Consider the following 12,333-nt stretch of genomic DNA (forward strand, 5'->3'; position numbering starts at 1 on the left):
TAAGATTTACAACTGTTCTAGCGGGGAACACCATTGTTTGTCATTTATAAAACTTTCTTCGATTTATAGAAAAACAACACAAAACAAAAGAAGCAGTTAATATTTAATACAGTCATGATGGTAGAATAACTTTTATAATAAAATGTGCTCTGACGTTGTTACCATGTTACTGTTCAGGAAATGTCTTTATATTAATTAAGCAGTTCAGTTAATAATTTGAACATTTTATATCATTATATATTTTTCTCTATAAAAGGTTGAGATTGGGGAGTTTAATCGACTGAAATAAGCAAAGAAAAATATTTTGAAAACTATACGACATGAAACGCTTAACAACAAGTACGGGACATGAATTGGTGTTCAAATAACTAATTTTGTTATCGTTTATTGATTACTTGTTGTTATATAAATAATGTTTGAGGATGAATACAAAATTAATTGCAGGAACAATATTATTAAAAACACGAACTTGAATTCTGCAATGACTGTAATATAATTATTTGTAAAATGGCACCACTGTTATCATTTCTTTGAAAATTTGTGAAGACAAAATCACTCCTTACCAAATTTAACTTGTTGAAAAAAAAAGTTGTGTGACTTTGTATATAGTATTCAAACCTTTTCAGTGATCACTCAAATGGACCATGAAACATAAACTGAAATGATGTATGTAAAATAATGTTTAACTAATGAAACTAATGTTTTATTTCGCTAAAAGGTTATACATATAATTATCTTATATTAAGTTATTTTATATATTGGGAAGACAATTGTTGTCACCCTACCCATTAAATTCAAGAATTTAATCATCACTTGTACTTGAACTGTTACAGAGGGTAATTAGTTATGTTTTAATCAGTGATGTCGAGAAACCCACTTGTTGAGAAATTTATATGCAAAAACGGCTCGTTTGGGTTGAGAAAATATTTTACATAGAAGAGCGAACAACGTTTCGACCTTCTTCGGTCATCGTCAGGTTCACAAAGAAAGAGGTAACTGACCGGAAGCTGACCACATGTTTGAAAGGGGTTGTGTAACTGTGTGTCGAAATGTAGAGGGCGGTATTAGATGTTTGAATATATAATTTTATTTATTTTATTATATTAATATAGGTATAAAGGCGTTCCTTTATATTGGTTTATTTTGGGTTTAAGTTGTTGTATAAGTAAGGCTTCTTTAATTTTGCGTTTGTTTATGTTTGTTTCTTTATTTAGTATTTGAGTGTTTTCTATGGTTATGTTGTGTTTATTTGACTTGCAGTGTTCGAAAACGTGTGCAGGTGACTTTTTATGTTCTTTGAATCTGGTTTCCATTTTTCTACTTGTTTCTCCAATATAGAAGTCGTGGCAGTTATCACATTGTATTTTATAAATAATGTTGGTGTGGTGTTTGTCAGTGTAGTTTTACATAGTATAGACCTCAGTTTTGTGCCTGGTTTTGAATAAATTTGGTATTAACTGGAATGTCATATTTTGTTACTAATTTTTGCCAAATGTTGGTTATTTGTTTGCTGATGTCAGGAATATATGGTATACAGCAGTATATGGTTTCGTGGTTTTTTGATTCGTGAGCTGTATTTACTGTATGTAGTTGGTGGTTGATTTTGCTTTTTGTCTAGGTGTGTGCGTATAATGTTTTCTACGGTTTGTGGAGGAAACTTATTGATGTTGATGAAGTATTGTTTTATTTTGTCTAATTCATCGTTAATTTTATCTGGTGAGCATAGTTTTATGGCTGTGTTTATTTGGTTTCTTAGTATGTTGAGTTTTTGTTTTGTTTCATGTGCTGAGTCCCAAGGAATGTATAGTCCAGTATGGGTGATTTTTCGGTGGATTTCTGTTTTGAATTGTGTGTCAGTTCTTGTAATTTTGAGGTTAAGAAATGATATTTGATTGCTTTCTTCCTGTTCACATGTGAAGTTAATGTTGGGATGTATAGAGTTAATGTGATTGAAAAAATTAAGTATGTGTTCTGTAGATTTGAATCCCGCAACCGTGTCATCTACATATCTGTACCAGTATAGTGGTGGATGTAATGCTGTGTTAATTGCTTGTGTTTCAACTTGTGTCATAAAAATATTGGCTAGAACTGGTGATACTGGGTTGCCCATGCTTAGGCCGTTTGTTTGTATATAGTTGTAGTTGTTGAACATGAAGTTTGTCTTTATCGTGGTGAATTCTATGAGGGTTGCTAATTGGTTACTGGGAATTTCTATAGTTGGGTTAGGGTCTCGGATATAGAGTTCTAAGGCTATCTTGCAGGCTTCAGTGGTTGGAACTTCTGTAAAGAGGGATATAACATCGAAACTAAATAAAGAAACAAACATAAACAAACGCAAAATTAAAGAAGCCTTACTTATACAACAACTTAAACCCAAAATAAACCAATATAAATGAACGCCTTTATACCTATATTAATATAATAAAATAAATAAAATTATATATTCAAACATCTAATACCGCCCTCTACATTTCGACACACAGTTACACAACCCCTTTCAAACATGTGGTCAGCTTCCGGTCAGTTACCTCTTTCTTTGTGAACCTGACGATGACCGAAGAAGGTCGAAACGTTGTTTGCTCTTCTATGTAAAATATTTTCTCAACCCAAACGAGCCGTTTTTGCATATAAATAGTTATGTTTTATAAAACCGCAATTGCACAGATTAAAAGTCACTACCTTTTTCAATTGAGATGTCAGTTTATATCCGTGATCCCAGGCTCTAATGTAAGAAGTGTCACAGACAGTCCCTTTACTTCCGTTCTTATAAACGCCAATATAGAAGTCCACTGGTGATGGGCCATGGATAATTTTGGATAAAGCATTCAAGATGACATTTACTCCATCATAGATCAAAGCTGCGTCTGACTAGAGAGGGTTATTGAGACGTAACTCATAAAAAACATCACTCATTGTAAAAATAAAAGTTTATTGAAGTTAGTGAAGATATTAGTAAAATAGTAAGATTTTTTGACAAATCAAAGATAGCAAAGAAATAACAATTTTACTTGTTTCTTAACATAAAAAGCAGAAAAACTTTCAGACAATCCTTCAATTTTTTCACAGAATACTTTCAATTCAAATATTAAAACAAAGTATTATAATACCAGTCTTAAGATAAATGATAAATAAACTTATTTCAAAACTGTAGGTTTATTAATTTCGAAGTGATATTTAAACGCAGTAGATGCGGATCCATAACTAATTTAACAGCTTGAGCGCGGAATAACATTGGCTTGTTAACTTAACAATGACGTTTATCCCTCACCATTAGAGGACTAATTTCTCAACTTTTTTCTTAAATTATAGCATTATGTAATGTTAAGAAACGGAATGATTCTCAGACAATACAAGTATACTATTGTTTCCTAATTTGTTTTGCAATTTTTCAAATATTATTAATAATAATAAAAAAACTTTGTGTGTTTTTTTTCGGGAACAACCCTCTTCCAAAACGTTATTGTCAAGTTACCAACAACTGTCTTTAGGACTGCATGGAAAAGCCCAGATATCTATTCACGCCACAATCAAAACGCAATTAAAAAAAATTATATCGTAAATTGATGTTAAGTATACCCACCCCAATATTCTTTACTCCAGCTCCTGGCCAGATAATAGGATCTAGAAATTGCCATGATGCCATTAATTTTCTAAAGGAAGGGCTGTTTGGTTTTAAGAGCCTCAGGCCTGTTACGTTCATTGCACCAAACTCTAGAACTCTAGAATTCCAGTATTCGTCGACGATCTGGAAGGAAAGTTGGATTGAATTTGAAGGTGGCATTAGGAATCTAAACTCTAGAGGCAAAGTAGAGAATGTGTGCTCCAGAGACGCAAGTAAAAAACACAAAAACAATAGATTAAAAATAAAATTGAAGTATATATCTACACATCCTAGAAGACCCAAAGATCTTGTTTACTTACAAATTGTATTAAGTAAAAAAAAAGACAAGATATAATTAACGATTATTACAACTGCAAGCTCAACTGATAAAAACCATGAATATATTTAGTTTATAGAAATGGAACTTCACTAAGCGTACCTACATACAAACAGACACATGATTTTGAAGGTTAAGAAAAGCTGTTAAGGTATTGTGAAAGAGAAACTGTTGCATATGTATAAATATTCAATACAATAGTTAGGTAGCCTTACTAAATAAAAAGTACTTACTGGTAGTTGTCACACGGTTACTAAACTCATTAACTGAAAATAAAAAAAAAACACATTTGCCTGTGCTGTGAATGATATAGGGTCCGATCTCAAGAAATTCGAAAAGTGGATTACTAAATTAAAAACAAAAATAATTGGTATATAGATGTACTACAATGTTAGAAACACCGGTAAGTTTTATAGCTTGTAATATAAAAAAAATCATATTGATGCCGTGTAGCATACAAAACGTTGACCAGAGTTCACAGAAAACTTATAGATTAACAAATTTTCGCGAAACAGTATAATTTATCAGAAATATAGTAGGGTACATGATGAACTACTGGTTAAGTAACATTCCTACTTCGTGATCAAACCATATATCGTGAGTTACTATTCCCAATCAGCCAAGAAATTAACTATTTTTTAATATTATATGTAAGATTTTACTAATATATATTTATTTTAATATCGATGTTTGTTTTAGTTAAACATAAAGGTAGAAATGCATGTAACTTATATTGTTAGATGTGAATTGCAAAAGTCCTGCCTATTATCTAAAATTCTCGAACGTCAGAATCACCAATGTACTATGTGTGTATGTAAAAAGCCAGTGATTAACAGTATTATTGCTAACTGAGCTTTCGAAAGCTTTATAATATTTTTAAATTATAAAACGACGCGTGAAGAGGCAGTTTAATATTCTTGGTTTGCTACAGTCAGTATACCATAAACCTCGGTAGCTATAGCTGTGATAAACGCTCATTAATTGAAAAACTATGGATATTTGACCAAGAACAATTACAGATTCCTAATATTACAAACCGTTCAACTTCAGTTAATTAACTTTGGACGTTAGTATTTCTACGAGGACATTAAATATCTTCGTCGGTAAAAAGTCAGCTTATAAGCGATGTAAGGTCAGCCAAGAGAAAACAGCTAGCTTGCTTTAGCTTAAGATAGATTAACAATATGAACTCAGAATTAATTTACTTGTTGTGGATCTGGACCGTTGATAAAATATTTAGTTCTAGACCAGATATAATACTTGTTATAGTTTTTCAGTTTGTAAAACTCTCGTATGTAAACCAATATTTTTAACAACTGTTTGTAATAAATGTTGTTATAAATTATTATTGTATTTTATATTAAAATATATTTGTGTTAAGAAAGAAAATTGTGTGTATCAATCTTGTTGGCAAATAACATAAATTTAATACATATCGACATTCAGTTAACTTCTAAATAAAAATTCAAACTTTCAGCTATTTGAAATCGTCATACGTAACATAAATCGGAGAGTCGTCCGGGATAAATTATAATATGTAACACATAATTTTCAGTCAAATTTACATTATTAAGGAGATAAAATATTATTTAACAAGCTTTGCATTTACTTCGTTGTGGGTTTGTGGAAGTTTTATTGTATGGCTAAAAATTATCTTTACACAACAAACAAAAACAGTGATAGCAAGTACAATAGAAGTGCAAAGAACGCAGCTAATCAGATAATTCTAGTCTGTAATCGTTGTTTTGTCTGTGGACTCATATATTTCATGAAAAGCGACTTCGAAGAGCTGTTAACTTCGTAAGTTAATAGCATAACGGAGGACAAATATTAGCTAACAAATGCCTCTGTTTTTTCTCTCCCCAGTTGTTACGTAACGGGAGTGAAATTATAAGTAGGAAATTAGTCTATGAAAATTTAGAAATGTCTATATTTATGTATGTGTGTGTGTATATATATAAATATATATATAGAGAGAGATTATTGAAGTAATTGTGGAAATACTTATGGAAAAGGGTATAAGAGGCACATACTATAGACATGCTATCCATTTATCCTATGAATATAAACTTCGCCAGAGTGTTCACAAGTTGATGCTTCAGTTGACCGTGGTCAAGTAAACGTCCTCTCAACCATCGTGCTATTAATAGAGGACTGAATCTTATATCGAGTACAGTAGTAACGATGACCGTGCAGCTGTTTTCTCCTGCTGTACAAAAGCAGTCAAATCAAGATGTTCAAATTGCATCAAACCACATATAGTGAAATAAGCACAGCTAAGAACGTGCTATAAATATAGCATTAAGTTGTTCGACAATATTCACTGAGAGATTTTTTCTTCTATGTCGAAAAAGAGAAAGGTAACGTGCATCTATGGTGACGTATGAGTAAATGTTTGGGGCTGCGTCTCAACCAACAGTGGTGGCATTCTGACTTCTGTCAGACATAACTCGATTTTGATCCATTGTACCTTTCCTTCAGGAATCCAATTTTTGGTTCAAGAATTGAACTTACAGCAACATAATTGTACTAAGCACATTGTAAATGTGGTGGAAAGCTATAAAAACGGTAAAGAGGCCACTAAAGCAATAACGGTTTGACCTTCACACGGTCTCGTAATGAAAGTTATAACATCTGTATATGTTGTGAAGACGAAAAAAAAGCAACTGAACAATTTCGTTGAGTTGTGGAAGTAATAAGCGGAATTTGGAACAATATTCCATAATCGTACGTTAACAAACTGTATAGCAGCTTGAAAACAAAGTGGAATTAAGCAAGGGACACACGTGGAAAATATCATTGTATCGTAAAATACATTCGATATTCTCTTATATTTTCCGTGATGTTGGTTGGTGCCTTTTGTGAATACAAAAATCAGTTGGTACTACTTGTTTCTGATGTACTACTGTTGACGTGTATCGCCTATGTATTCCCATGTTTATTTCTCTATCAGTTTGCACATGTGTGTAAGGCATGTATGCTAAATTATTGAGACTAAATGTGTTTATGATAACATATTATTGTGGTTACAATTTTGTAACTAGATTTAAAGTGTGTGATTCTTAATATAATTTAGATCTTTGGTACACATCTTGGTTAGTAAGTTATCATTTCCAATTTACTTAAGTTTTTTTGAAGAAAAATGTTTATTTATAGGAAAAAACACACAAAAAACTTTACTCCTTACACTTGTTTTCAAACTATTGTAAGAACTATATAGACAGATAAACTCTAACGTATAACTTATACCTTACGTTATTGTACGTAATAAAACATTTTTTTTAAGTACCTAAAAGTAAATTGTTAAATGATAACAGATATTTTGCTAAAGTGGCTTTATTTCTTTGCTCTCGTAACTTGCGAAGCTTATCAAATACCAGCTTACGAGCAGTGATCAACGAGTTGATGACAAGAAACTCACCAAACTTGAAAGCAGAAAATGGTAATTTCTTCTCCCCATATAGATATCCCTTAGGTGATTTATGACAATGTTGGTTGCCACTTCTGAAGTGCAGTCCAGCAACACATGCTTCACACTATCTCGGTCGTGTGCCTCCACAGAATGAAGGAAATCATTAGCATCGGAAACGTTGGTGAATCTTTTCACCACGCTGAGTCGCATTTTATAGTTCCCCGTTGTCAACTGAATTATATTTTGGAGCCGAAGTAACCCTAACGGTGCAGATAAAAAGTCAATAGATGAGTAATAAACATTTGTATTAACAGTATATGGATTTTAGCTTTTATCTGAGTGATAATGATTATAAGCACTTTGTTTAATAGGATTCTGATAATATGGTGTACCGGTATTTATCTCACCTACTTTCGTTATTATGTTGTCATGGTGACTCATAGGCATCTGTATTAACCACTGAGTCATGCAGAGATGTGGATTACCCATTGTCGTGCAGTATTGACTTGAAAATGTTAGGTTTATGTATTGTGAAACCTTAATTATGTACATCCTGAAATATGTTCATATCTGATCTTAATTGTATTCCGAACTTATACAATATTTTGTGCTTCCTCCTGGAGGCTCAGTGGTAAGTTTGAGGGTTTACAATGTTTAAAATTGGGTTTCGATACTCTCATTGGGCAGAATATAGATAGCCCATTATATAGCATTGTGCTTAGTTCAGAAATAAGTTTGTGTTAGCCTAGATGATTTTTTTTTGTTATTTGTATTCATTTATGAAATTCATCATCTGCTAATTTTATTATTTAAGTCACATTCCCTAACAAATGAACATATATTATAAAATCTATATAAAAATAATAAACTTGTTATATTATAGATTACATTTGAGTTTTATATAAGCATTGAGATACTAATGAGTACAGTGAACAACGTTTCTGGAAACTTCCTACGTGTTTCGTTTATCCTCCAGTAACTGCAGTTAATGAGCTTAATAGCTCAACTTCTAAAGTAATGCAAATAACATGAAAATATTGAACGATATGGTATTTGTAAGAGTTACTCTGCATTCAACAGGACGATCAATAATTATGCTATGTCTATTGGTTACAGTATTAATGATCTAATAAAATATGCAGTTGAAGAACTTTTCATCTGCAAACAACATGTAATGGATTATTTTAGTTTCAGTTTCCAGTCATGGTCATATGCAAAGTAAGAACAAGTTTCATATGATAATATCACTGCTTTACATAAGTTTTATGTAGTTCTTACATGTTAAATCTTCATTTAATTATTTGGTCGCAAATGCGATGATAAATAAAAATATACCTTAAGACAAAATATATTAATGTATGTTCTGGAATGTTTGAGAAACCATTCTGAAAGCGCAGGTACGTAAAAACTAGAAATTGTTGCATTAACAGTTTTTAAACTTTTGTGTTTACGTGTCTTTATTAGATTAGATTAAAATTATATAAACAAACTTCCCATGTGTACAGCTTCGTAATCAACCTTTTTAATAACAGCAACGCCATTTTATGAAAACTAATCTTAAAACTAAAACTTTCTTTAAATAAAACATTTTAAGATAACTCTTAAGTGACTGAAATGTTTAAGATTTTTGGATTTGTTTTATCAGTTTTGTGGCTTACCTTTCTTACACATAGATTTTTCTCAGACATACTTAACTTTTTTACCTTAATAATTAAAACGTATTTTTGAGTTTACTGATGTAATTCGTACTTACATCCAAATTACTAATTTTGTATTTTTTCGTTATCTAAGTTAAAGCGTTTTCAGAATATCTATTGAATGCTGTTACATTTTGATATTTCATAACAGCAATAAAAAATTTCTTAAAAGTCCAGTTTGGTCATGCATTATTTTTTATAATAATTTTGAGAAATGTTAGAAAGTTTGATAAACTACAAAAAATAACTTTTTATGATAATACTATTATTGATTACAATAATTGCTTTTTGGTTTGGAATTTCGCACAAAGATACTCGAGGGCTATCTGTGCTAGCCGTCCCTAATTTAGCAGTGTAAGACTAGAGGGAGGGCAGCTAGTCATCACCACCCACCGCCAACTCTTGGGCTACTCTTTTACCAACGAATAGTGGGATTGACCGTCATATTATAACGCCCCCACAGCTAGGAGGGCGAGCATGTTTGGCGCGACGCGGGCGCGAACCCGCGACCCTCGGATTACGAGTCGCACGCCTTACGCGCTAGGCCATGCCAGGCCCGATTACAATACTACCTATTGTTTTTATTGTTTAGATATTATAAGCCCAGCATGGCCAGGTGGTTAATGGGCTCGACTCGTACTCAGAGAGTCGCGTGTTCTATTCCCCGTCACACAAAACAAGCTCGTCCTTTCAGCCGTGAGGGCGTTATAATGTGACGGTAAATCTCACTATTCGTTGGTAAAAGAGTAGCCCAAGAGTTGACGGTGTGTGGTGATGACAAGCTACCTTCCTTCTTGTCTTACACTGCTAAATTAGGGACTGCTAGCGCAGATAGTCCTCGTGTATTTTTGCGCGAAATTATAAAACAAACAAACAAATATTATATATAGGTGAGGAGGATCTTATCATGAGATCATTACAAACAACTGACACTGGGTAAAGTGGAATATATTTTTTAACTTTTAGGGCGTTTGGTTGTCTCTAAGGTAAAACTCTGAATTTTGGAGCTGATGAGATAAGTTCGAATCCCTACGATGGAACTAACTATACACTTTGAGCTGTTGACGTGTTATAAGAGTAAAACCATAGTTGAAAGGTATTATTGTTTCACCTCTTGTCGTTAGTTCAAGTGCTAGCAGGCAGCTTTAATAGCTTTGCCATAAATACTTCTGAATTTTGAATAGAATTTCATTATTTATATTCATCATAAAAATGACGCTACTCTATAAATATTTCTTTTCACACCAGTCTTTTTTATTAGCCCATTATGAATTTGAAATCAGAGATAATGATCTAGTTAAAAATAATGTGCACAATACCAACATCCGCAGTAAAGCGTGATATTTTCCACGAACTTAAAAAATTAGTTTGTTTTTCCACATTACAGAGTTCGGCATCGTAATACTCAATCTGATAGTACTTTATGTGTTTAAGAAATTTAAAAGTGAAATTGAATATAAAATATTGGAAGAAACCAATTACTTTTGTTAACTATAGTATTTAACTGAATTCGAATTTTATAGATTAATTATAAAGAAAATTTTACAATCCAGTGCATCATATCTCACAAACTTGGTATAGGAGGAGGATGAAATTGCACAAGCATATTAATAAAATCAAGCAGATAGAAATGCCACACTTTTCGCATGTTGCCTCAAGGGACGTCACTGTGGATTTTTTTTTACATTGGTTTAGATGTGCTTGTCGACCGAAGTGTAGCTCATTCAACCAACATGAAAATGACAAGTGTGAAGAGAGTGAAACGTTATTACATCAAAAGATGCAATGCCTAAGTAATGTTCAAGGAATAATGCAGAGCGTTAAAACATCTATAAAAGATTTTCTAGTGTTGCTGGGCATATGTGCATAAAAAAAGTCTTTTATGAGACAGCTACACTTGATAAGCTATGTACTGGTAGATTACTGACATTTATTGAAACTATTGATGAGGGCAGAACAGGTCAGCGCAAGTGTACATGTCTGGATCTGCTGTCTTTATCTGTTGTTAAGGCTCTTCTGTCAACTTTGAGAATATTCATTACATAAGAAAATGGATTTAACACTACGTTTATTGCGTTACTTTTTTTGAGAAGACTAAAATTCGACGATCAGCGGTCTGCTTATCTTATAGACTGATGAAGCACACTCCGCCCATTTTGAAAGTGTCGAAGCGCGCAACTACATTACTTAGTTAGGTCTGATACACACGTGTAAAATCACCTGTATTACACTATATTAGGGTGGCAGTGTGGTGTACTTTCACAGATAATGTTTTTATTGGACCACCAGGACAGGGACTGTAAGCCTGCACAGTACAAGCTGCAAGATACCATGCAATGTTCACAAACAATGTGAATCCTCTGTTTCAGCAAAGAATCGCATGATAAACACTGCAGTTTCCAAGCAGGATGGCGCCTCTCCGCATGTTGGTAACCAGGTTGAACCCGTCTTGTAGGAAATAATCAATACTTGTTGTTTTCTTTGTAAACTGTCATCGAACTTAACACCAGCCAATTTCTGGTTGTGGGAGTACCCGAAATCACGTGTGTACCGTGAGAAGATTCGACAGTTCTAGACCTTAAGAATATAACTGCCCATGAAATGGCCAACATATCAAATGAGATGAGTGTGTTTGTTGTAATTTACTTGTCGCACCGAGTAAGTACACAGTGCATTCTGGACGCTGGAGAAGCAGACTTTGAAGAGATGTGTTTTATCAGACATTGGGTCGTAGTATCTTCTTTATTGGCATATAAAACAACTGTAAGCATTTTGATCCGCAAAATACCCTTACGATCCCAGGTCAATTTCATCTTCTTATGTCATACCGTTCACGAGCTATGATGCGTTAGACTGCGAAACATTATTCTTAATAATAAATCACCATTTAGGTCCCTGTATATAACCTATATATTAATAATTTAGAAGTAAGACTAAATAGAACAGTTAGAATGATATAACTACTTGTTTGTCCGTTTAGAATTTCTTGCAAAGCGACACTAGGGATATCATCGCATAATTCTCCCTAATTTTAAGCAAAACGACTAAAAACGAAGCAGCTAGTCAACAAAACTCATTGCTAATTCTCAGGCTAGTCTTGTTTGACTCAGTAATTGGATTTGAATCTCAGTGTTATAGCTTTACCATAGCCCTAAAATGGGAGAACGCATTTTTGAAGCAACAGTATGCAAACCATGAACACAAATTCATAGTTTGGACACTATATTTATTTAGCCGCGTTCAGTCCTGTATAAGTAAATATTTTCTATAGCAAAAGAAAACACAC

The 12,333-nt window shown here is 32.9% G+C and overlaps 1 protein-coding gene across 3 annotated transcripts in view; it reads right to left on the reverse strand.

The window, feature by feature from the left end:
- The window catches only part of LOC143237974 (glutamate receptor 1-like), a 135,677-nt gene that overhangs the window by 30,005 nt on the left and 93,339 nt on the right, over positions 1 to 12,333 (reverse strand). For all 3 annotated transcript variants that reach the window (XM_076477794.1, XM_076477795.1, XM_076477797.1), the window contains 3 exons: positions 7,360 to 7,610; positions 3,581 to 3,745; positions 2,680 to 2,868 (listed from right to left, as the gene is read on the reverse strand). In XM_076477794.1, coding sequence (XP_076333909.1) covers positions 2,680 to 2,868; positions 3,581 to 3,745; positions 7,360 to 7,610 — 605 coding nt within the window. The remainder of the gene's footprint in view (positions 1 to 2,679; positions 2,869 to 3,580; positions 3,746 to 7,359; positions 7,611 to 12,333) is intronic.

The sequence above is a fragment of the Tachypleus tridentatus genome, chromosome 13, assembly GCF_004210375.1.
Source record: "Tachypleus tridentatus isolate NWPU-2018 chromosome 13, ASM421037v1, whole genome shotgun sequence".
Lineage (NCBI taxonomy): Eukaryota > Metazoa > Arthropoda > Merostomata > Xiphosura > Limulidae > Tachypleus > Tachypleus tridentatus.